The sequence below is a fragment of the Eimeria tenella genome, genomic scaffold (assembly GCF_000499545.2).
Source record: "Eimeria tenella Houghton genomic scaffold, Eth_scaff2, whole genome shotgun sequence".
In the NCBI taxonomy this organism is placed as follows: Eukaryota; Apicomplexa; class Conoidasida; order Eucoccidiorida; family Eimeriidae; genus Eimeria; species Eimeria tenella.
Window position 1 is genome coordinate 58,398 of NW_013541843.1, and position 25,470 is coordinate 83,867.

The 25,470-nt window shown below is 49.9% G+C and overlaps 5 protein-coding genes across 5 annotated transcripts; 2 read left to right on the forward strand and 3 right to left on the reverse strand.

The window, feature by feature from the left end:
• Nucleotides 1-5,329: 5,329 nt before the first annotated feature.
• Nucleotides 5,330-5,620, reverse strand: ETH_00028755 (uncharacterized protein; the record flags this gene model as incomplete). Its single annotated transcript, XM_013374193.1, has 1 exon — nucleotides 5,330-5,620. One exon carries the CDS (start codon nucleotides 5,618-5,620, stop codon nucleotides 5,330-5,332), a length of 291 nt encoding a protein of 96 aa, XP_013229647.1.
• Nucleotides 5,621-6,335: 715 nt separating this feature from the next.
• ETH_00028760 (uncharacterized protein) lies at nucleotides 6,336-6,641 on the reverse strand (the record flags this gene model as incomplete). The annotated part of the gene is made up of 1 exon (XM_013374194.1): nucleotides 6,336-6,641. One exon carries the CDS (start codon nucleotides 6,639-6,641, stop codon nucleotides 6,336-6,338), a length of 306 nt encoding a protein of 101 aa, XP_013229648.1.
• A 4,457-nt stretch (nucleotides 6,642-11,098) lies between these two features.
• ETH_00028765 (uncharacterized protein) lies at nucleotides 11,099-12,625 on the forward strand (the record flags this gene model as incomplete). Its single annotated transcript, XM_013374195.1, has 1 exon — nucleotides 11,099-12,625. The coding sequence occupies one exon, from the start codon at nucleotides 11,099-11,101 to the stop codon at nucleotides 12,623-12,625; it is 1,527 nt and encodes a 508-aa protein (XP_013229649.1).
• Nucleotides 12,626-16,970: 4,345 nt separating this feature from the next.
• On the reverse strand, nucleotides 16,971-19,395 carry ETH_00028770 (acyl-CoA-binding protein, putative; the record flags this gene model as incomplete). The annotated part of the gene is made up of 9 exons (XM_013374196.1): nucleotides 16,971-17,146; nucleotides 17,362-17,399; nucleotides 17,582-17,648; nucleotides 17,821-17,891; nucleotides 18,137-18,192; nucleotides 18,422-18,542; nucleotides 18,694-18,772; nucleotides 18,914-19,025; nucleotides 19,243-19,395. 9 exons carry the CDS (start codon nucleotides 19,393-19,395, stop codon nucleotides 16,971-16,973), a joined length of 873 nt encoding a protein of 290 aa, XP_013229650.1.
• Nucleotides 19,396-19,876: 481 nt separating this feature from the next.
• ETH_00028775 (uncharacterized protein) lies at nucleotides 19,877-23,496 on the forward strand (the record flags this gene model as incomplete). Its single annotated transcript, XM_013374197.1, has 8 exons — nucleotides 19,877-21,227; nucleotides 21,368-21,787; nucleotides 22,046-22,120; nucleotides 22,289-22,376; nucleotides 22,644-22,798; nucleotides 22,933-23,038; nucleotides 23,232-23,280; nucleotides 23,404-23,496. 8 exons carry the CDS (start codon nucleotides 19,877-19,879, stop codon nucleotides 23,494-23,496), a joined length of 2,337 nt encoding a protein of 778 aa, XP_013229651.1.
• Nucleotides 23,497-25,470: the final 1,974 nt, after the last annotated feature.

Below are 25,470 nucleotides of genomic sequence, written 5' to 3' on the forward strand. Positions count from 1 at the left end.
TGTAGGGGCGCTTTCGAGATATCTGTAGTTGCATCCGCGCGTGAGGCAAATGTGACACTGTGCCTGGCCGACTGTTGCTGAAGCCCTTTAGGCTGAGCCACCAGCTGTCGTGACAGCTGAGAAACGCTGCTAAGAAACGTAAAGAAGACAAATGAGCAGTTCTACCCAACGCTGTCCAGTTTGATGTCAAAAGGGGAACACAGCGGCAGAGCGCAAAGCGGGCCTCCCGTTTCCTCCCCGCTCCCGGGCCCTACGAGGACTCGAACAGGAAAGAAGCGCACAATATGAGACCACTTAGCATTTGGTGTCAATCCTAGACTATTGTCAATACAACTATTCAGAAATGCTGCCAGAAAAGGACCGAAAGAAACACATAGGGCGCTCCCGCCGCCCGCGAGACCCCAGCGGAATGCTAAGAAACGTGAAGGACTGTGCAACAACCTGCGCTCTGCTGGTGGTGTTGGTGGGAAGCACTCTAAAATTGGGGTTTTGCGTTGGTGTTTGTCTCGAGTTTCTTTCGATCTAAATTCATGGTTAATTACTCCTTTTTGATGAGAAAAAAGACAACATGCAGACTGTGCGCGGCGGCGAACGGCCCCCCAGTGCACGGACTCCACAGAAGTGCGCAGCGTGACAACCTGCTGCAGCTTTCGTCTTCGCCCAAATTTTGGTTTTTAAAGCACTTTAAATACACACTGAAGTCGAACTATAGATACATTGGGTCTTTTCGTGCCAATTTAGGTGTCTCACAGACGCTACAGCATATCTCGGGATGTGTTGTGTGCCTCTGTAGCATTGTGTATGCAAGTTGCACGTGAAACGGCGAAAGCTGCATCCAGACCTACAGTTGCACCGCTTTATGTAATTACATGCAATCCAAAGTCATCAAGGGCTGCAATCCTGCGGTTGTTACTCAGGAGCGGGTTTGTGTACGCATGCTCTGAATGCTGCTGCTGAGCCACCATCAAGAGCGCAACTTCACCCTGAAAGTGGCAGGCAAGTGAGCTCTTCGTGCGAGCTCTGGAAACTTGCGGACGATTTTTAGCGCTCCGGTGCTGTGGGTTGCGCCGTGTGCAGGAAACACATTGTTCCATCTCAGTTACCGTTGAGCAAACATCGGTAGCTCTCTATAGTAGTTTCCTACGTTAACAGAGCGTGATTTAGCACAAAAGCGTCTTGCAGCTTAATCGGCCGCTCGTGGAGAGCTTCACGTTACGCACTTTACCTACTCTCTTCTACTGATCCAAACACCTACGCAGGTTTTTTCGAGGCCTGGGAGATGCAAAATGGTCCAATTCAATCAAGTTTCAACTCTTAACCACGGCTGAATATCTTACTGCATCATTTTAAGCTATCTACCGCAACCATTCTGCGCCGGTGGGGAGCGCTCCATGCCCGCCAACGGGCCTCTGTGTCGTCGTTCAATGCACCGAATGGCAAGCCACTCGTAGTTACCGGAAAATCCCACTTTTCGTCGTGCTTGCTCGTGGTGAGCTCTCTGCGGAGGGCAACATCTGAGGTGTTGAGCCAAGCTCGCCTGGCGGCGAGAGACGACTATCCAATGAAAACAGTGATGGTTCTATAACGCTTTCGTATTTACAGTCGTAGGCTGTAGTGAGTCATCAGCTTGCGTGGAGAACAGGCAGAGGTAGCAGGATGATAGCTGTGGGCAGCCTACTAGGCTGGCAGTACTGAAGTATTCCGGCAGGCAATTAAACAATTTCATTGAGCAATCAGCAGGCGCTCGAAACGGCATCACCTGATGATATTGAATGATGCACCTCAGAAAGCGAGGCATCATTCGGCTGCCGGAAAAGCTTAGTCATCGGAGGAGCGAGCTTAGGGGCTAACACGCCTACGATATCAAGATTCGCAGCAATCAGCGGATTCTCGCCGATGATGACCTCGAAGGGAAAGAGCTCGGTGGATGAATGGCTTGTCGTGTTGTAAGCAAGTTCCAGGGCCGGGAGCAAGCATTCCCACTCGCGTTCGTCAGATTGGATGTAGGTACGAAGCATCTGCTCCAGTTTGCGGTTCATCCGCCCAGTTTGACCGTCGCTCTGAGGATGGTAAGACGAGGACATGCCTCGTTTGATGTTAAAGCGGCGACAGCTGTTGGCAGAGATCCGACTGGAAGCGGGGGTCTCGATCCGACATGAGCACCTCCGGAAAACCGTGGTAGCGGATAAGACGGTTCGCGAGAAGCTCAACGGTGTCTGCTGCTGTGAATGACCTTTTTGCAGGAACGATATGAGACATTTTGCTGAGGGAATTGGCCATCATGAGAATCGAATCGTGCTTTGTCGTTGTAAGGGGAAGGTCCGTGATAAAATCAAAGCTCACGTGTGACTTGTGCCCACCGACGCGAAAGGATGAGCAGCTGTAGTGGGAGGCCTGAAGGTTTCTGCTTCAGGGACTTAGAAGCATAACGGTGAGTGCATGATTCAACATACGCAGCAGTGTAGGCACGCATGCCTGGTTAGTAGTACTGCTTGCTCAGAGCCGTAAAGGTCTTCTTCTGGCCTCGATGGCCGGCTGTAAGATGGTCATAATGTCAATGCAGGACATGTGTAAGGAATTCAGGGAATTGTGGGACACATATCCTCCATAGTCCATGAATGCACATGTGCAGGTAAGGCGGCACATAGCAAAAGGTGAAGTGACGATTATGGAACTCTAGCGTCTCCTGGTTGTTTTGCAGCGGCTTTGTAGGGGGAGCGGAAGACGGGACACTTTGAGTAAGGTTGCGGCCATGCGTGCACGTCAGGAGGGGTCAGCCTGTGTCTTCGATGTAGGTGGAGGATGTCCCACCTCTGGATTTGGCTCATGCGGCAGAGGTGAGGGTGGGGATGGCAGTGTGCGTTGTCTGGGTCGTCGCGAACGAATGTCGGCGAACTCCGTGTAGTTAGCGTGTAGCCGACCACGAGAGCGAGGAGCTGGGCGCGGTTGTTCTACTGCGAGCATCAGTGGTGTCGGTGGTGTGTCGTGCGAGCAGGTGATACGAAGACCGGGGCGGCGAGACAAAGCATCAGCCACCTGATTGCGCGCTCCTTGAACTTCAGTGATGTGCAAATCCGGGAACTCGGCCAGGAAACTCAACCACCGGGCGGTGCGTCCACGCAGAGGCTTCGATGCTTGGAGTCGTTGGAGATGGGTGAGAGCTTGATGATCAGTGTAGGTCGCTACCTTGGAAACACGGAGCAAGTGTGACCACTTGTCCAGGGCCGTGATCAGCGCTAAGAGTTCCTGATCGTAGATCGAGTATCTCTGTCGTGTGGGATTCACGACTTGGCTGAGGAAGCCGATGGGCTAGCCGTCTTGTTCCAGGAATGTTCCGATCGGAAGCATCCGTGTATTACTCGAAGGGTTTCGTGGTGTGAGGGACTTGTAATGTAGTGAAGTAAATTAAGCGGTGTCTGAGCTGCCGCACCGCTTGCGTGTGAAGATCTGTCCATTTGGCACTAACGTCTTTACGCATAAGATCAACTAGCGGCCGGGCGATGTCTGCATAGTCCGGCCCCATGAACATGCGACAGTAATTTATGGTACCGAGGAACTGGGGCACCTGCGTTTCGTCCTCCAGCACCTCTGGCCAATGCCGTATGGCTTCGATTTTATCTTCTCAGGTTTGATCCCCGCAGCAGAAGTGGTATAACCCAAATATGTGATTGTGTGCCGTGCAAACTTGCATTTGCGGAATTTCCGGTAGAATTGATGTCTAAGAAAAACACTTAGGAATTGCCGCAGGAGAGGAACGTGCCCAGAGAGATGAGGACTATAGATAAGTGCATCATCTAGGTACGCAATAACGCCATGTCCGAATAAAGGTTGTAGATAGGGATTAATGTTGGCCTGGAACGTAGCTGGAGCACCTCTAAGGCCAAAGGGCATTACTCGGTACTCGAATAGCCCGAGAACGGAACAGAAAGCTGTCTTCCAACGGCCGTCCTTGGCCATACGTATTTGATGGAATCCTGCTTCAAGGTCCAAAATGAAAAAACTACTTGGCGCCTCACAGCATCTCCAGATTGGTTTGAATGGGAGGTAGTGGAAAATCAGGGGCTATCGTAAAGGCATTTAGAGCCTGGTAATTAACAATTAGACGCATCTTCCGCTCCCCGGAGCCATCATCACGCTTGTCTACCATGATCGTAGGAGAGCAAATAGGCGAGTAGGTTGGTCCGATCCAACCACTGTCCGGTAATTTAGCTATCTCCTGCTTGTGGAATGTGAGCTGATCTGGGGTCATACGTGCAAATTTCGCTGGAAGCTTTTCAGGCAAAAGTGGGATATGGCGATCATGAGGGCGCTTCGGCGGTAATACTTCAGATAAGTTATCGGAAAAGATAGCTCGATACTCCTGCAACACCTGTATAATCTCACATGCAATAGCCTGCGCGTCTGTCGAATTTATCCATTCGTCGAATAGAGTGTGCTCGAGTTTTGCCACAGGCCAGGGCGACTTGTCTTCACTCTCAGCTGCCGTCAAGGCGGTGGAGGCAAAAGGACTACCTCAGCCGGAGGACGTGGGTTGATTCCCAATTAACCTGCAGCAAAGCGCTCCTTGCCATTCATCCGAGAACCTTAGAAGCACCGCCGAACTGGCTTCGGGCAAAGCCAGTATGAGATGCAAACCGTGCAGTGGTGCCCTGAAACTCTTTGTGTCAGCCGCCGCCTGACGAACGAGCGACGTTATCCGTGCCTTCTCCTTAGTCTTCGCATGGGACTTATACCTTTTAGGTGGCGGGCGTAGGAATATGACGGCCTCTTCCGCTGATATACCCGCCACTTGCTTGGCCAATATCTTTTTTGCTTGCTCTACAGGGTTCTTTGGGTGGACTACGGTAGGACTGTCACCTTGCAGCTTTTATTCACCAGTCCTGACGACCGGTAGCTCGCATTACTGGCCATTCGCGTAGGTTCGGAGCTTGTCGGACTGGAAATACCAGGCCACCTTATGTTCCTTCCGCCAAACCAAACCGAAGACTAAGTCATAGAGAACGGTTCCCACTATAAAGCCCCCGGGAAAGCGTGCATCTTCGCGCCACATCGTCAATCCCGTCACAACTCGATCAATGCGTAATTGTTCACCTGTAGCTACGATGAACTTGTGCTCTTCTAGAAGTTTCCGCACCTTCAGCTGCAGTCGTTCGCCTGTTTTTGGAGTAGTGAAGCTTCTCGAAGCCCCAGTGTCCAAGAAGGCCTCACATGGAGTGGCTGCGAGCTCAACGAGGAGGACCGCCGTCGCACCCACATAGCACAATGCTCCTCCTTGGTTGTAAGGCTCTTTCGTGCAAGTTTTTCGCCACCAGTGTGGCGCAATCGCTGTTCAGTCTGGCCTGTAGCCGTCTTCTGTTGCATCTGCAGACTTCCTGTTGCTAGCCGTCGTCGCGCCCGGAGCCTCTTCACTTAGGATCGACGCCGACCCAGACTCCCACTGCGTTTCCAAAAGCCGCTGAGTCCCTTCCGCGTGCCCATCGCTCGTAATAGTTCCTTCCGCAGTGTTGAGCAGTTTGTTTCCCCACTCAAGGGAGACTGGGATATCATTAGGCCCTGTCGCTACCGCACGCATCATCCCTTTGCCATGGCTACGCGGCTTAGAACGCTGGTCTGCAACCATGCCTAGGCCCCCCCGTTTAATCGTTCCGTCTTCTCAGTACTAGGACGTGTGGGCTCCCTACTGCTCCTTTCCTCCCGCTCTGTCCGGCCTCGTTCGTACGTAGGACAGCCCCGAGCATAGTGTCCCACACCGCCAAGCTTCTTGCAAATTTCCCCCGGACGTTTGGTACGTTCTCCCTTCCTGAGGCAGAGACGTGCCAGATATTTGCGACCCTTACACTCATGAGTTCACGTGGATTCCTCCAGGTCGATTTTCGATTTCCTGGCGCCTACGGAGTCCATTAGCTTGGATAGCAGCCCTAATGGCTCGCCTACTCCTTTGTTGGAGCTCCAGCACGCTCTGTCGGCTCGTAGAGGCGTGCTGCGGCTGTCGCCGCTTGTTCACACAACCGATACTTCACCTGCCCGTTATTGGTAATTAGAAGATGGAGTTCCGTCGGTAGCCCGGTGCAGTAGTAGCGAGGGAGTTCGTCGGGGGCGACACCCAAACCACGCTCCGCTACAGCCGCAAACCGGTCCCTGTATTCCTTCGGGTTACCATTCCACCGTATTTTAGCCAACTCCGTCAACAATCGACCCTGCGACACTGCTTTGTCGAACCATTCCAGAAGCCTGCGCTGTGCCGTTGCTCAGTCGCTTGGGTCGATAGTTCGCCGTAGACACATCCAATACGTTAGAGCCGGGCCCACAGGGTGGTCAGTAAGTGCGCTGCTCGACTAGCGCGGCTTCAATCCCATCTGGATGTACCGGCGCTCGATGCGCAGCAAAAAGGCCTGCATAGTGCTGCCGTCTTCTGGTAGTATGGGAAACGTTGCGCCTGATTTCCCGGTCCCGCCTATAACAGTTCTTATCACACTCATAGCGGACTGGAATTGGTCCCCCGTGACGAAGAGACTGTCCCCTGGCATAACATTGGTCATAGGTATCACCTGCGGGGGCGCCTCCTTATGCCCATGCAGCCGCTCTGCCACGGTGGGCTTCGGAGTCGCATGGCGATGATGGACCGGCGTCCCGCTCGACATTTTGTTCACTGACATGGGAGAAGTATTTTGCGGTGTGGGGCCGATAACACGTCCGTTGCGGAGATGCATCGCTTACCGAGCGAAGATTTCTAGGCGCTAGCTATTAAAACGTAGTATTTCTACTCCCAAGTCCGGAAAGAACAAATATTTCATTCCCGGAACGGACCCCAAATGTAGTGCACAGCACCTACTGCTGCGACTACGCAGCTACCTGCACCCTATGGTAACTGTCTACCTTCGGCGCATTTTCTTGAAACAGTAGTCCAAATATCACGAAATACACTCATTTATAGTTTTTTCAAAAACTGTTCTCTCGAAAATCCCCTTCGCTCGGGGTTCTCGCCTCCTAGGCCCTGTGGGGATGGTGTAGTGCCAGGCACTACAATTGACCTTCGTCGCCACCCCTCGAGGCTTAGTAACGCGAAAGGGCATGAATAATATAGAATATTTTAAGGCATAAGGCACCACTGGATATTAGGAAATCATAAAAGGGAATAGAGTGCTCGCTAGCCAGCAGCGGGTATGGGGCTGGATGCGAGGTTGGTGCCGTGACTCAGGCACTGACCCTCAGCGAGGGTCAACAGTCAGTTCTATTATTTTGGGTTTTTCTCACCTCTCAATAATATGAACTCAGTTGTATATGGCCATTTAGGGTATACAGCAGTAGTTGGCGAGAATCATGGATTTTAGATAGTAGATGCAGAGTGTGCACTTAGTCAGACTAGCCCAGGGACCATACGTAGGAACAGTGTAGGCCAGCTGTTCACTACAGATGGGGTGTGGTGCACAGGCAGTGCAATGGGGCTTGTTGGCGACCTACAGAGGATAGCTAACTGATGACCTATAAGCGGTTAAGCGGTTGAGACGCAGATTGAGAGCTGTAACCTCTTACTAGTAAAATAGAAGTGCAATATATTAAAAAATTAACATGTATAAACTAGGAATGCCTGCGAATGCTCTAAGAGTGGGGCTGCCGACAACGCCGGCACCGGTGCGCGTCACATCCTCACCGGCCCAGTAAAGCAACAACGATAAGAGACAACTTTTATGGAATATGGTTTTAAAAATAAATGGCCCTTTCAATAAATTGGTAGATGACACGCAGCCGATGCGTCGGTAGTAGAGAAGATTTCATTGAACACCAGAGTTGAGTGTGCAGCATCGTAGACGCTGCAGAGAGCGCAGTGTACTACAGAAGGCTTGCACCGGTGCCGGCGCTATCGCCAATCCCAATCTCCATGTATTTACAGGCACGTCTAGTGTAGGCATGCTAATTTGCCGAGAAATTGCCTTACTTCGATCCTAGTAAGAGGGTCCTGTCCTTGTTCAGTGTTATGACCTCTTCTAGATCGCCAGCTAGCTCTCTTCTGTAGGTCACTAGCAAGGCCTATCGTAGTGCCTGTGCACTACAATAGGTCACCAGTAAGCCCTACTGTAGTGCCTGTGCAGTACAAGCTCAATGCTTGGTCTTATGGACAAATGGACTTGCAAATGCTTGTCTACAATGTAGTATAGGCTTTTTGGCTGGAAAGGGCATTTCACGTTTTCCTTCACTTCTCAGTTTCTTTGCTCTCTGCAGCCAAAACTTTGTGCAGGCAACAAGTCACAAATTGGGGATACTGCGAAGTGTTCCAGTGCTCGTGAGTCGTGTAACCATAACGCTTTACCCTGCGAGGGTTGCCCAGCAAGAAACAGCAGAAAAATGTACAGAAGCACACAAAGTGGAGCTCAGAGGACTCAGAAAACCAGCAGCAACTTTTTCCAGTGCAAGCCAAGGCCAGGTGAGCACGTGGAGCAGCAGCACTAGAAGACCGCAGTGTGTACGGGGAGCAGCAAAGTTTCCGCTTATAGTAACATTGCGACACTAAAATGAGCTCCCAAAGATATTTCTTAAGACGTAAATTATGCTTCTCTTACGCTATAATGCATTCAGTGGAGAGCATGAATGGAGAAGTCCCCCCAACAGATTACGATACGTCGGCGAATGCCGTTCCCGTGTCCAATAATGAGCTGCAGCGTATATTCACCACTCCTCTACAGCAGTGATAGGTATTTTTACTACTTAAAATGGAAGTTAAACGCATATGCAGAGGTAAAGGACGCACTGTCGGTAAAAAACGGCATACGAAACGAGCGCATATAAGTCCACGCTCGTAAAGCACAACCCACATTGTTGCATTTTGCCAAATAAGCCCTGCAAATGATCCTTCTGAATATAAATGCCCCAAAGCGTAGCCGTGCCAAGAGTTGCTCCGCATGTACGAGTAAAGACAATTTACTTAGACTCCCAAGGAAGGGCGTGCTTGGCGCAGTGGACGAACTCAAATCTGGGCTACCCTAACCATAATAAACTGGGAATTTTGTACAGAGTTACTTGCAGGGGAATAGCGCATGAAGCCAGTTGATGCTCGAATACACTGGCTCGTTCTCAACATCAAAATTTCTACTAGGGGCGACGCCCAGGTTGAGGGCATTGGGCAGAAGAACGTCAAAGTGCGTTGGCTTAAAGCCAAGAATATTTCAAAGAGTAAATGACGCACCTACAGGGATAACTCCTAGGGAAAAGATTAATTTCGATTTTCTCAGGGAAACGTAAGGACCTCTAACTGAGTGGAGGACCGTACCCCGACCAATGAAAGAGCGCCCTCAACATCCGCTCTTCCGTGAAAAAGCGGGTCCATTGAGCAAGCGACAGAAGAGAATAACACCGCATGCAAGGATTGTTGAAATGAACCGAACAAATCTTAAGTACGCGCTAAATAGACCTGCGAACGATTCTTGAGTACGCCCTAAATAGGCCTGAATTGCGGTGGCGCTGATAAGGAACCGCCGTGGCCGCAGGTTGTGCTAGAATACATTTGGTTAATAAAACGCTTGAAAATTGCCACCACCGCGAGCAGATACAGCAGCAGCATGAGAAGGAGAAGAGCAGCAATTGCCTGAAGCAGCAGCAATAACTGCCGCAGCAGTAACAACGGCAGCAGCAGCAACTCACCTCGTCCGCATATTCCAACTTTTTGTGAGCAATTTTACTCAAGTGTTGTGTTGTTTTGAATATATATCAACACGAAACTTAGGATAGTGGGCCTGGATGTGTTACCCCGACTCGTGGCTTGCCTGGAACAACACAGACAGCTAAGCTGAGGGATCGAGCGATCTCCTTTGAGCTTATAGCAGCACAAAAGGGAAAATATTTTTATTTGACAGCAATCGCGACGCACTTTCTTCAGTAGCAGGTCTATTTACTTTTGACTGCACTCTGGTCCGGAACGTGTGAGAGCTGTGGATCGGGTAACGGTACGATGTAAACCACGAAAAGAGGTTAAGCCGTGAAGAGATCCGACAACAGAACTCATATCTGCCTCAATCTCAACACTAAAATTAACACAGACTTGTGCTGAACATCTAGGGTTGAGACGCAGCTCTTCTTCTGACCATTGAACTGTCCTGCACCCTCACCAGGTGTCCTGCAGCACTTTTGGGAGCCCTCTCTGGAGAGCAACTCCCCATGGATAATCACAGAAATGCTGTTAACTTTCAGGAGGATACTATTTTTACCTCGCTTTTACACAATGCTGCATTATTATGGGTGCAATCCCAGGCTCCTCCTATTCCGTCGCTACGCTGGGCAGCTGTGTTGGCCTCCGTCAGCACTGCATTGACAGAGGCAAAAAATTGCCCACAAATGGAGCAAACATACTGTCCACATCATATGATGATACAAAATAGAGGTTTTAAGAGAAGTTGCTGGGAGTCCTAGAGAGTAATTCAGCGCTGCAAATCCCTGCGCGCCATCCAGAAATAGATGCTGGAGCGGAACATTGCATCCTGCACAGAGAATCGATTTGAAGGAAAGTGACCTTAAACAGAGCTTAGACATAATTAAGCTGCTCCGTTGTAGTATTGCCATTTATTTGGTGACAGCTTGAATCGCCATAAAGGCAATATATGACAGGAACATTCACGTGGCACCTGTTGTTGGGCAAACGCTGGTTGGCGAGTGCACAGACGCCTGGGGCTTCACTTGGAGATCATTCATCATTTTATAGGGGAGCAGCTGGCGATAAAATTGATGCATTTTAGTATGTGTATTAATTAGTAACGAAGGATAAATCTATTGAGCCCATGTAGGGGAACCTCACCCATTGAGGTCAACCAACACGCTGTCCCAACCGTCCCGACCATCCTCTCTTTCCTTCGAGTGGCTCGCACTGGAACTCATTGGCTCCATTTTCGCCTTGGTATTCACTTGCCACATCTTCAGGCATTGTGCCAGCACTAGGAATCCTTCATCTGCTGCCTCACGGGTGATCCTCTCCATATTTTCAAATTTTTAAAGGGAGTTCATGCAAGCATAAGGAGTGCTTTTGAAGCCACTTTGATCGAGCAGCAGTCTCAATTTTTCAGGAAGCCTCACGGGGAGTAGGACTGGCAGCTGCTCCGGTGCAACACAAAAGATGAAGTCCGAGGCTCCAGCGGTGATGTTGTCAACAAGTAGCGAAAGCAAGCTAAATGACGTGGCAGATGGCCCGTTGTTTCTGACTAGGCTACCCCATTTGGGCCGCGCTCGCCGTCGCCGCAAGCGCCTGAAGTTTGGCCTAACAGCGTTCTTGGTTATGCTATCGGGCTTCGGTTTAGCCTTCAATGCATTTAGCATTGGCCGCCGTATTATGCGCTTAGTTTCAGAGACTCCCTATGCTGGTCATGAAAGCGGGCAAGGCTCGGATGAGGAAAGCACTATGTTGCGGAATGTGGGCAAAGAAGAGGGCCGGCTACCGCCCGCAGCCGAAAATGGGAAGAAGTTTCTAGCTGAAGCGCTGGCAAAGCTTGAGGCGGAGAAAAAAGAGAAGGGGATTGGTGCACCGGCGACTGCAGGGGCCCGAAGAGCGTTGAGAGAGCTGGCTGCGCATTTGTCTGGTGGTACATCTACAAACATATTGGGCCAAACTGTGATTCTTAAGGAGGCCACTCCTTTTGACGAGTCGGTCACGAGACGTTTTGGGCGGAGGCTGAAGATCGCAAAGTTTTTGGGTGAGGGAACATTCGCACTTGTGCTGGAGGTAAAAGACGAAGAAACGGGGGAGGTGTACGCACTGCGAGTGCCTTTCGGCGTCAACGAAGAGACAAGCAGTAGCTCAGCAGCGGAAGCATCAGCAGGAGAAGAGTCGGAGTATGAAACAGAACTCCTGGAAAATGATGTTGAGCACCAAGTCCTCGCAGAAGAAAAGGGGCTGCGTGCGATCTTAGGCAAGATGCCAGCAGACAAGGCTGCTGCCCGCATGGGACTGGCGGTGCCCCTTGCGACAGCGCAGCTCGATAAACTGCCTAATGGTCTTCACAGCAACGGTGTGTTCATTTCAAGCAAAGTGCAACTGACTGAGCGCTTTGTTGTCCATCTCGAAGACTTCATAGACCAAGTACCGACGCTGCCGACTGATGCAAAGACGTACATTGCGCAACGTTTGCTGCTGCAGGTACTCCACCTGCAGGAAAGAGGCTTTTGTCACAACGACTTGAAGTTGGATGGTTGTTTAATGCGGGCGGATGGCTCATTTCTCTTAGGTGATCTTGGTTCCAGCAGCCCTGCGGGGGTGGAAATAGATAGCCTTGTCGGCACCACGCCCGAATACGCGGAGCCCGAGTTTTTTATGAACATCCTGAAAGGAGAGAGAAGAGCAGTGCCAGTGATATCACACGCGAAGGGTGATATGTGGTCTCTTGGCGTTATTATTTATGAATTGTTCACGAAGACTTTGCCCTATGGTCTGACGGAGCCCGCTAACATTGATGCTGCTGCTCTAGGAAGCTATTTTGGCAAATTGATAGAGAAGGATATAGCGGCCGATATGCTCATTCCCGAAATGACGAAGGCGCGTGTGCCCCAAAGGTGGCAAGAGCTCCTGGTCAAGTTGCTGCAGGTAAGAAGAGATAAGAGAATATCCGCGAATGAAGTTGCACAGGAATATGCAGACCTCTGGCAATAATTCAAACAGGATTGCCTGGGCGTGAAGGTCTTCACCTAGGGACAAATCTGGGCAAGGGCGAACCGACGGGGTTGTCCGTAGAGGTGGAGGTGAACATAGTAAGAAGGAGCCATAAACTTTTGTCGGCGGCCTAATTTTAGTATCTTCTGGCCAAGATAATACTGGCAAACGAAGTCATTTTTACAACTGCTAGTGGCTGATGAGTATCAGTTGTGCATACGGCGGCATGCGTGGGCACATGCTTTACCTCGAGCTTCCAATGCTTGCCAAAAATACAAAGAGGAAACTAGCAGCAGCTTATGACCTGTATTTGTGTGTTCAATTCCCTTCATGTGACGCCTGAAGGAGGGAAATAAACAACCGTTATGGTGCTTCACATGCTGTGAGAGTCGAAGTAGCGGCAGTTGCCGCCACGGGAACTGCAGCGCAGCGGTTCGGTTATTCCTCACGGCTGTTGGGATCGTCTTAGTTTCTTTTTTGGGCCGGAGGTATAGGTAATGTGGTTGACGATGGTGTGCAAAGCGCACCGAAGCGCAATGACATTCCGCAGGGATCTTGTCATTTACATCCGTTTTTTTTTGCTTGACGCGTATAGTTGGCGAAAGATTTGGGCTGCTGTATCATATTAGTAGTGTGATCTTAATTCTTGTGTTCTTGTTCCTAAAAAGGCAAAGCTACTAGTGTGGGGAGGCACACAGCCAGTTGTGCTGTTCCTGCTGGGCATTGGGCTTTCCATGTTCTTGTGAGCATAGAGCTACTTAAAGTCACTTCTAGTGAAACTGTCTTAATTGAGAAGCACTTCTGGGCAATTTCGAACACACAGAGGCTGGTGTCCAATAAGCACAAGGGACTTGGCCTTGTACAGTTGTGTCCCATCACAAAGCCCATTGGCAACTCTGCTGTACACACGTAGATGCCCATACCATATGATGCAAATTGACTACGAGGGCTTTCTGAAAAATGTCTTTGAGCTATAGTAAACCAGAAGCGGAGACTATCTTCCGTGATGAGCCCAGCAGGGTTCATACTTGGGGTGGCTTCTGGGTAGAGTCTTTTCAAAGGCCTCGAGCCTTCAAGCCTTGATTTCATATCAGTTTGTTTGAGAGGCAATGAACCCGGCAGAAGTTCGAGCTTCACAGGCAGATGCACCTAGAGAGGTCCAATCAGAAACAACGACAGAACAGCGCCAGTAGAAACGATGTAAGTGAGGAAGTACAGAGACCTATAAGCGAAGTTATGTTATGGATTTTGTGCCTCCGCACCGTCTTAGAATATCCCTTAATAATTTCTTTGACGCTTCTTTTACACTTCAACTAATAATGCTGAAGACGGCCATAGCCAGCACACGACTTCCATAGACAGCCGAGGGCTGGGTGTGCGTCAAAAAATTTGCGGAAAATTTTACAAAGCATCAAGCCACCCGCGTACTGCGGTAGTTTGGCCACTTTGGATAAGTAAGTGGAGTACTCTCTAGGGAAGTTCTCTTTTGATCATGCACTAAATGAACTGGTCGCCGGACTGCGATAGCTTGGCCATTGAGATTGAGCCAGTGAAGCGCATTTTAGGGGAATCCACTTCTGTTTCTATACTATATAATTTCATATTTTAATATGAACTGGTGGGAAAGAGTATAAAAGGCGAAGTCACTCAAGACAGTGCTGCAGCTCATCCTGCCGCGAGCACAAGCCAACCGCAGTGGAAGCTATTAATAACCGTCAAAACGAAAAAGGAAAAGCTAAATTTTCCGTCCAAGTATTTCGCTGTATTTCGGGTGCGGCCTTGGCGAGTGCTCGACGAACACCGCCCACCTGTTGACAAGAGTGTCCGTGGATCTCGTGCCATGAACCGAAACGCAAAGAAAAATCCTAGCGAAGTCTCTTAATTGAATACAAAAGACAATGGCGAAACGCTGGCTGGTAAACAGAGCGACCGGACGTATTGCTGCTTGAAAAGGGGATGCCCAGATTGCACAGCGAGGCGCTGAAGCACTGTAATACACATTTCGACAAGCGAACCAATGTTGAAAACCCTTTCGTGTTTCTCAGTGGTATGAACACAGCTGAAGACCTGTTCTTGTGTTAGTTCGGCACCTGGAGCTCCATTCTGCATCCCTGAAGCTCATTCTCGAAGCTAGCCTTAAGGCAAGTTCGCCCGCACCCTAGAAAGTTCTTATGAACGTCGCAAAAATTGTATTTCCGCGACATAGGCTCCGTAAGACACCCCTTCAGATTCGGTTATGTCCCACACAGTTAAACACACTGTGGCCTACCCCCAATCCTATCACAGAACAGATCCTCGGTTGGGCAAATGCAGAAGTCCCACGTAGCGTAGTAGTGCGTTTCCCTCTTCCAAAAGACCCTGAAGTGATGCTACTAGCCTGAAGCAAGTCAAGCCGCACCGGAATGGCTTCTGAAATCGAGGGCGTTGAGAAAATATCGAGTTCGTACAATACCAAGTTTCTGGTAGACTGGCTGTTGTGGAGGTGAGTCAAAATAACAGGGCAACCTCCTCTACAAAGGACAGTTCAAAAGGAATATGCAGTTCACAAACGTATAGATTAAAACAAGCCTGATGCTGCCCACAGCACAGAATGGGATATACACCCAAAAAGCATGGGCTAGCTAGCCTACTGCTTTCTATACGATGATTCTCAATCTGATGGGATTCGACACGCGTAGGATGCGGCGCATTTCGGACCGGTTTTTCTGTTCACTCTACTGCACCACTTGCCCCAGAGGTCTTCCGCCCCATGGGAAACAATGCATGAAACCCTCAGCGGCTAGGCAAAATACTACCAACGCGTTACCTTCTGTCAGCGCTGGCAACACACACACCTGTATACTGGCTGCTTCTGGAGACCAGTCTGCAGCTCCGGACATTTTGACGAGCCCTTTGCTGTGCTGCCGCTGCATTATTCCCCTGCAGTGTTTCCAGCATCTCCCCACGGTTCCGTCTGCGTCATGTGCAAAGCGTGCGGAGATGCCAATAGTGTCATTGCCTCCCGTATGAATCTACCGTCTGTCCCATTTGGTAGTTATCTTGTATACCCTCTGCCTGCACCGCTCGACAGAAGCCTCGCCTATCAGTAATGCCTTAGTTTTTTTTAAAACCACTGGGACATTGCCAGTGACAACTTATTAGTTGCTCGCCAAACATGCAGCCGCACCTGCTCAACAGACAGATGGAAAAGGTGATGAGCACCTGCACCAATCCAATCCCGAAGCGCTAACCGTTGCTCCGTGAAGCACCTCGCAGGACAGAAGTGCCCTGATGTCGTCACTACATTGTTTTCTTTATGCAAAAACGCCAGGCGCAGACTGCTGAATTAAGCGTCACTTTTGAAACCAAGGGCTCTTACATAAGGTTCCTGCTGAAAGTTGCAGCACCTTAGATGCTGACAGCCACTGAAGCGAGGCTCATCAGTGGCTTTCTGATATTTTATTATATTCAAGACAATCAAAAACTAAAGGGACGAAAGCCTTGAACAGGCGCCACGTGGTATTTTGTCGCACCTGCGGCATCAAGAGCGTCACTCTATCTGGCCGGCAGGAACACTGCCTAGTTATCCCGGGCTGCCTTCAAGCTACCCTTGAAGAGGCTTGATAAATCATTGCCAAACTCATGTCTCGGCAGCTCGCTTCACTACAAATTATGCAATCTCGCGCAGTGTCCTGCAACCATTTCCTTCGATTGAGTCCACTGTCAGCATCTGCCCGCAAATGTTTGCTCTTCACACCCCCATACTTTCAGACGTCCGGCCTGGCGATGTGCTTAGCGCTGGTGCGCAAGGGGCTCATGCTATTGGCACCCACTGGCATTTGGCAAAACGGGGGTGCGCGCGAAGCAACAAGTGGGAAGTTGAGGCCACCCACATCTCAACAAGCCTCATGAATCCGATTTTTGCACAGTGCTAGGGTGGCAGCATTACACCACGACGAAAAATTTCTTCTGCTGCAGGTGCCAGTAGATTGAACCCCGCTCACTCGCGGCCTACGACCAGTCCTCAGGAAAGCTTTCCATCGAGTTTCTCTTTGTCCCCACGCATAGCTTTGGCCCTGACAGTCACAGAACATGCCAAGTAACACAGGCGCATGCGCTTTAAGGAGCAAATGAAATGGTGAGCTAGTCCCAGTTACGAAGAACAGCGACCCGTATTTCTTCATATATTTTTGCTGCTACCAGGTCACGTCAAAATGTTGTGCAGATGTGTACCGAAAACTGGTCTGCATCGGTTACGGTAGTTTTGCCCTTCTTTGCAGACGAATACCGCAAAATCCGGTTTCTAGGCGCCGCAACACAGGAAGTGAACCTTTGCCAGGACACTGTGAGGCATGGTGGAGTCAGCCTACTGCCATTTAAGCTCGTTCTCCATCAAATCGTCACAGCTCTTCCCCTCTTTGTTTCTGATATAGGTGTTTGCTCCAGCTCTGATGAGCATGGAAGCCAGCTCCTGCTGGCCAGCTGCAAGTGCAACATGGAGAGGAGTCTCACCCCAATCGTCTTGGCAGTCCAACTCGGCACCTGTGCGCAAGTCAACACATGAAACGCATGACCTCAACTGTACGCCCCCTAAAACGTAGAGCCAAGATCCCTGGCCAGAGGAATGAGTCTGTATTGAATCCTGCAAGAAGTGTCATACTAAGCGCGAAACTACAGAACATTCGCCCAAAACATGAGCAGCGCGTTGAGCACAATCAGTTTTAACGCTAAAACCAATTGTGTCGGTGCAACCTCACCGCACTCTATCAGCATCTTCGCGATATTCGCATGGCCTCTACGCAACAGACACAAATATTCGGGCCTCACACACGTTAGCTGCCTGATGTTTGCACCTTTAGTTGAGGAATATCAGTCGGACTCGGGAATATACGTGAAATTCTTGCAGCTTCACAAGAAGCACCGCAGATTTCTGCACAATGCTTAATCACTTTCCCCAAGTCAAGTCCACTTGCTCACCTATCCGCCGCAAAGTGAAGTCCAGTCATTCCGCCCTCGCCCGTGATGTAGACGAGGGAAGAATCTTCTTCGCATAACAAAAACACAAAAAAGTCTGGGCTGCCCCGAATGTCTTCTCAACTCGTAGTAGACGAATGAATCCTAAAATGAATGAATGCAACTTGGCTTCGTCAAGCAACATAACGCAGTAAGGGGAGATGCTGCAGCGGAACAGTCTAACCACTCGACAGCTAGCTTACTTAATAGTGCACCTACGGCAGCGTCAAAGTTCCCCTCCGCAACCAAACAACAGAACGCATCTCCCTTCGATCTGCACAGCAGGATATGAGGTGCCCGCCATGCTCTTTACGCTGCTTAGATTCGGGATATTCATACTTTATAACGCCGATGTAGCTACTAGCTAACTAATCTTATCCAAATTTCGCATCACTCTCTTGAGATCTTCGCCCTTATGCAACGGCAAAGCTAGCAGTAACAACCTGCTCAGGGAAGACAAAAAGGATGCCAAGACACCACTAGATCTGCAGCTGCAGCAAGTGAAGGGAAAGCTCTTACGAAAAGCAACCGAGTTCTTCTGCGTCCACGACAGGCCTGCTTTGTACGGGGCCAAGCTGAAGGGAAAAGCCAAGCTGGGGAACTTATCCCATAAGTTACAACAGATGAACGGAAGTCCTTCGATTCAGCGGAATATTCAGCACGAACGTAAAAGCACCTAAATATTGCGGCAGTTTCTGAAGAGCCTGCAGTTCTGTATATTGCTTTCATAGCGTAGTAAATTTAATACGGCCAAAATGCGGAGAGGCGGGTCACTTGCTGTTAGTGGTGAAATGTAACTCGCACTCCCGTTCGCCCTTCTGTCGAACCCTCTCCATGCCGTAACAGTCCCAGGCGCAGCGCCAAGCTAACATACTTCGCCTTTGCTTCACTGGTAGGCAGACCTTTGTGCTTTTCCCAGGCTGACCTGAACTCAGCAATTACAGATGCATCCTCAGGGAGATGAACGCTTCCAAATTCACAGGAGGACAGTGGAGACAATGTATACTGGAGCGCGTCAACTAAATAATACAGTAGCGAGCCATGGAGAGGGAGAAAGAAACACTAAAGGCACTAACCACTTTGCATGGCCCTGAACATTAAGGGCGGAAGGCCTTCTGAGGTCGCAGTCGCCCTGCGTGGCTTGCTTGAAGAGGCCTGCAGCAATGTACTATCAAATATTGGCCGCCGTCTCAATGCTGTCTGCCTTTATCGTGGGTGGTGAAGGGCTCGTTAAACAACGGGCATCTTGCAGCTCTGAATTAGATGAAACGACACGCACTGCTTGCAGGAACCCACCATAGAACTCAATCATAGACGCATTTGACAAATCCTTTGACGCGACCTCAACTGCATCGCACGCCTCTTCAAAGCGTCCTGCTCCATCCGAGGCAGGAGGCGCATCAATACCCTTGAGACGAAGCACCACCGCAGACACACATGGGGAGGTGTATGCTGAACCGAAATTGCATTCTTGCTTCTCAGCTGGCGAGGCGGGGCAATACACTGTATCTACTGGAACAACACACCGTATCTACTTGATTTTTGTTTATCACTTGTTCTGGCTTCCCGAGGCGTCGCTGTGCCAACGCAGTGGTCTGGTGTCGGTTCCAGCGAGTGTGACTCACCACCAGCGAAGAGCTTGACGGTCTCTCCCTCTGCTTTTCTCTGCCAGTCCTGGAAGTTCCCCAAACCTTTCTGAGGATTAATGTCAGCAGGACGGCAGATACGACTGTAAGCCCCACAAATATAACTGGGATGGGTCCTCCTGGCCTCGCCATTGAACGCCCCAGAAAAAGAAGCTCACGTCCTGCTACTAAACTTTTCTATTGACAGTACTGAGGGATTGTTTTGTTAATATAGTTAAACGGCTGCAACCTGCAGATCCAGCACGCAGCAATGCCAGCGACGGCAAACAAATGATCAGTTGGTAGGTGCATGCGAATGCCGGCTACGCTGTCTTGCGCATCCAAGGAAACAAAAGTGAAAACTGCTGTAGAACTGACGTCAGCATTTGCTTTTAACTTTAACCGTAGGATTTAGAGAGATACACCCCAAGCTATGCGTTGCCCGCCACTCCTTAATCAGCAGTACTCGCCTCTACCAGGTCAATTCAGCTGCGCGGAGCCCCCTGCAGGCTGACAAATCCGAAGAGCTACATAAGATTGCATGCGTACAGAATGAATTGGATAGCAGAACCATTGAGAGCTTGAGGCTGCTAGACTCAGCATAGTGCTGTCTGGAAGATTGTTCAACTGGGGCATGGGTCTTCCTAGCTGCATCGGCCCCTTAGCGGTGGCACGAAACGAAAGCACTCCATGCGGAACTGCACAGCGGCTGCGTCTGTGTAACACCTTAGCTGTCCTTGCCTTACTCTCGCTTTTCAGGGGAGTCCCAGATGGCTCAGGATGTGGAACGTTCTTTGTTTCCGCTGCTGAAGCACCTCTCTCAGCCGCGGCTGCAGAGGCAGCAAATCTCGTCTCTCCTGCTGTTGGGTCTCAATCCGGCTTTTTGCACCCGCAGAAGCCTGCCTCTGCCTCTAAAAGTAAGGACATGGAAGTTGAGTTCCGTCCTATCAGGTACGGCAGCTGCAGTATGCCACTGGCTGTTGGGGGTGAGATTGTTCGATGCAAAGGAGAAGAGGGAGGCAGCCCCTACGTAGCTCTGAGCACAGTGGACTGGCCGGTGGGGCCTCTCTTGAATCAAACGTTTCCTGTTGATCTGCCCGCGGACTTTTTTGTGCGCCGGACGATGGCCCGTCAGTCGAAGGCTGAGAGTGCCACCTCAGGTTCTACGGTTACTCTCCCGAGCGCCACAGGACAATCTGGGGGAGACGGAGGAGCAAATTACTCCCAAAATAACGAAAAAGGAGGGGCCTTGAATGACCCGCACTTCATACGCATTTTTGGCCGATGGACAACCTTTCCCCGGGGATTAAATTTATGGTTGGATACAAATGCGACTCCACTTCTTGAACGCAAATTGATAGACAAAACGAACCCTTCAGCGGTCTCGAAGGAACAAGATCCATCACCTGATGCATCACTTCAGACAGTAAAGGACCATCCGGCGTTCTCTGCAGGCGTTGCTGCTCGCCCTCGACCTCGGCGCCGACATCCTTTTCTGTATTGGCGGCAGTCCATCACTTCTTCACCTATGGAAGAATCATGTGTGGCCTTCATTAAATTGCCTGTTAGAGAAGGGGCCCAGAGCATTCCCGCTTCAAACCCAGGCGCAAAAGTCATTCCTGAGTCCTGCGAAGAGGCTCAGCTGATGTTGTCGAGTGGGAAGAGCGAGGAATCGGCAGCTGAACCTTTTTGGCTTGCTTGCAGCCCTGAGCCGCAGCTGAGCCGGCTAGCGCGCTACATCACGTTTGCAGTGCCGCAGGAGAAGGTCACCAGAGTGCTTGACGCTCTCGACTACAGTGTTGAGATCTGGAGGGAAGCTCACGGGGTGGTACACAAACCGAAGTGGGGCGCGGAGGTTTCATCCTTAGACAGTACCGGCGAAATCACAGAGGCAACGAAAGACCAGAAACCAGCTACTTCGTCATTACAGCACCAGGCCTCAGTTGTTCGTGATGTGGAGGCGCGCCGACTTTCTGCATTGCGGGGTAAGCATTCGCACAATCGCTTACAGTTGTGCGTGTGTTGGGTGAAACTAATTCAGTCTAGGGTTTCTGAAACAAGTTGTTGACTGCCGAAGTGCGTTGTGACCTTATGCATACACTGTTTTGTCATGTTTTCCCTGTAGAGGACCCTAATGAAGCCCCAGCTAATGAAGCCCCAGCAAGGTGGAAAGTTGGGGTTTGCCTCCTAAATAATGCTCGGCGGAAACCAAAACGGCAAGAAGGTGAAAACCAGGAGGAGACCACGAGCAGTGATGCAGCGGGGGATGTTGCGCGCTCAGCTCAAACTCTCCAAACCCAAGTCCAGGGAGAAAATGGGGCTGAAGACAAGGAGGCAGAAAATGGCTTGCACGGTGAAACGGCAGGTCATGATGACACGAAGGAAAAGGCACGTGCATTCAAGGGCCCCCAACTTGTTGGCGAGTTGAAATTTCATATATCCCCGGCTGTGGCTCCTCAAGCAGATGACGACACACACGACGAACCTGAAACTGTTCAAATTCGGCACTTTATTGATGCGGGCTGGATGTTTACAAAGTACATCGGTGCGTAGCGCTCAGTACTTTACGACGCATTAGCTCCGTAGCGGTTTACACGTCGGGAAAGAAGGCAACAGATCGCACAGTAATACGAGTTACAACCATGGTCGATGTTAAGTGAAATGGGGACTAGGGCTCTGTGGTCTCATTGGGCTTTTTGCGTGTTTCGTTCACTTGGAACTGGATCATGCTTCGGATATCAATTTTGTGCCGAAGGGACTGCCATACAGCAACGGCTGGTTCTGTGCGCTTCATTTACTGCAGATGGAGTAAACGTTTCGCGATTCAACCGCCTGGCCATCAAAGAATCACCAGTGGGGATCGCCCAGCCATGTCTAGGTAAGCAGTGTAGAAGTGGTGTTCTTTTCGTTTATTGTCGCTAACTGCTTCTTAGGACGCCAGCTTGTAGGTGACCTTCCTGCAATATGCGTGCCTGTAACTGCGCTGGTTCTTTTGCTCCAGCAGACCTCATAACAAACTTTCTGCTGCGTTTTCCGTCCTGCGTAGGGTTCTGGGATGAGCACAGTCTCTTAAGTGTAGCGCCTGATGGATATTCATGGGATGAAGCTACGAACAAAGGGACCCTTAGGTTTGTGTACGTCCTTCTACCCACTGTGCTAGGGAGGCATACTAGCGTGGAGGTCGCAAGAGTCAGTGGCGGGCTGCGAGCATGCTCTGATGAATACAACGCGGCCACCCTGAAAAGCAAACAGCATTAATGAATGCGCACGAATGAGTGTAGCAGGGTCTACTCAGTTCAAGGAATGTAAACCTCAGTTAACTCAGAAATTAAACAGTCGCTGTTTTCCATAGGATTTTGAGAGGTGGCTCGGCTGGGCTTTTCGTTTCCCCCTGCGTGCAGATTCAGTAGTTCACTGAAGGATGCAGTTGGCAACAGCGACGCGCTGTTTGATGCTGTCCCGGGGCATCACGCCACTTCGCGCATGCACATTTGTTTTTATCCTAATGAGGAACAACCGTTCGGGATGTTTATGGGGGAAGTACGATTCATCATTGGTTAGTCTTGATACTAGCATCACGTGCCTGGAGATCCAGCAGCCAAGGAAGCACGCGGCAGGTGAACGCGCATAAGATTCTTTTTCCAATTTATCTGTATCACTTATCTCCCACAGTTTTGCTTACTGCTGCAGACTCAGCGGACGCGACTTTGCTCGTTTGCTTTATCCTTTTTGTGTTTCTGGCTCTTCCACTTTCCTGTTCTATCGCCATCTCGTTCCACGTGTACAAGCACCGCCAGTACGTCTGTGTCCATTTACTTAATTCTAAATAAATGTTCAACAGTTGTAGGTGCATTTCCTTGCCTTGAATTGCAGAAGTTATGCCGACGGCACAGCTGGCCATGTGCCACCTTTGTACTACGGTCTTTCATTGATGCATTTGCCCTCAAGATAACATGGTTGCTGGTGCTTGTTTGCGTCCTGGGATGCAGTTTGCGCGAGCGACTACAAAGGCTTGTGCTGGTTCAACAACGTGACGCAGTAGGCAGACAAAGGTTCTCTCAAAATTGAGGCGCATGCTGCTTATGCTCACGGAAATTAGGACAGTTGAGTTTGCGGCCAAACTTTGGCTTGACCACGAAATGTGCGGTTTTGTGGTCTCAGGTGGAGCAGCTTTTAATGCGAGAATTGGGGCTTACTGCAGAGGACCAAGAAGATGTGTATGACGATGACGATGAAGATGAGCTCCACACTTGAGTAACGCGGAAGGATCACATAAGTTAAAGCTTAAAGTGATATCTGGGTGTTATCATAGCTGTGTAGATGGCACGCCTGAGCTACATCACGATGCATCCGGTGCTGCGATTCAAGGAACAAGCGCCATTGCGGCGCTGTTTGGTAACTGCGAATGCACAAGTTGAGAAATTATGGCTGATAAACTGCTCAGCCGTGTTTCGTCCACGTGGTTGAAATTTTCTGTGAAGCGACAAGAGTTCAACCAAAATTACACATCGTTGAGGGGAATCAGTCGACGGGCTGTCTAGTTGCCATCTGTGAGTTGCAGTGGCAACGTAGAACAGCTAACAATATGATAACATGCATGATTGGCGTTCAGTCTATAATCCAGTATCAAGTCTCAAGTAGTGGGAGTTGGCATCACCTGCTCAAGCATGGACTTACAGAGACGTAAAAGGTATAGCGCTGATGCGAACTCAACAGTGGCAGCCTGAAATGCGAAGAGCAGCTGACCTACAGAGACATGAAAGGTCGAGCATTGATGCGATTTAGACAACGACCGCCTGTACTGGGGAGACTAGACGCTGCCTACTGGCAAGCAATGCTTGACGTAAATTTGCCGCAAGTCACATTGCCAAATTCAAGTGTCAAGCAGTGGGAATTTGTATTACCTACTCATGCATGCACTTAACAGAAACGTAAAAGGCCACGCACTGATGGGAATTAAATGCCGGCGGTCTGAACTGCAAATATCAGCTGACAGAGACATAAAAGGTCGAGCACTTAGCGAATTCAACACCGACCTCCTGTACTGCGAAGACCAGCCGCTGCGTACAGGCAAGCAACGCTTAACGTAAATTTGCCGCGAATTAGACGAGTTGAGGGCTTAAAGAGCCCGAAAAGTCCAGCTACTTACTTTGGGGCATATCAAAGCTTACAGGAAACGGTTGCCTAGACCGGCCTCACGGAGCGCTTCAGCTGAAGTAATTCAAAAGCACTTTCTTGCACGGATTAACAGTGTGACTATTGATCTTGCTTTGGTGCCTCATACCTATAAGATGCTTTCACATGCGAAATGGATGATATTCATACGTTTAATGGTGAGGCCACGCTATTGTGTGGACGCCCCGCTTTCTATCGTTAAAGTTACAGGACAATCCACAACCCCTGTGAGCCAAACTGCAGAGCTGCTATACTCTGATAAACAAAAGAAATATCTTAAATCTTTAGAGACATTACTAGTTCATCAATGCCCTAGCATGTTGCGTCGTATGGCCAAAGGACCGTAAAAGCCTGTTGAACATAGGACTTACTGAAGCAGCTATGAAGGGGTAAGAAGCGTTTGTTAGAGCAGTGAAGGGATGGGGGTCCAGGCATCTGTTGGGATCTTAGTATGGCCAAGGAATACGGTTCCGCACCCCAGCAGATTTATTGCTTTGGTATTCCGGCTCTGAACGATTACTGTTCCTATGATCGCCATCCTGCATAGGGTTAGCAACGCTTCTCTACGACGGGTTCATAACTGGGACTGGGCTCTTCTTGGTATTGATGGAGTGCCAGGAAAAACCTCTTAAGCTTTAGATTCCTTTCTAAGCTGCTCCTTTGCACCTCAGTGCTGCGCTTTCCTCTAGCACTTGCTTTGGTTTCCGAGTCTTTTTCAGCAATAGTCTGGCACTGCTTGTTTCTAGTTGGCGAGGTTGAATGAGCCCTTTCAATTTTTGCCATGATGCTCCATATTGTGCGTTAAAGCTCTTAATCTACCACCTTCGAGTCACGCTGGTCTTCCTTATAGCCTACGACGCATTACTTCATTTCAAAAGCCTCAATTGTTCCTTGAGGCAGTTTCAGATTGTTTCCTATGTTTGCTGCAACTGAGTGCAGGCTCGCGAGCACTAGGCAATCATGAAAATACTCAGCTAGCCTTCATGTGCCATGCGGGGGGGCTGCTCAGAAATTGTGTAATTGTTCTTCTACTAAGCATCAGTAGGCAGTAAT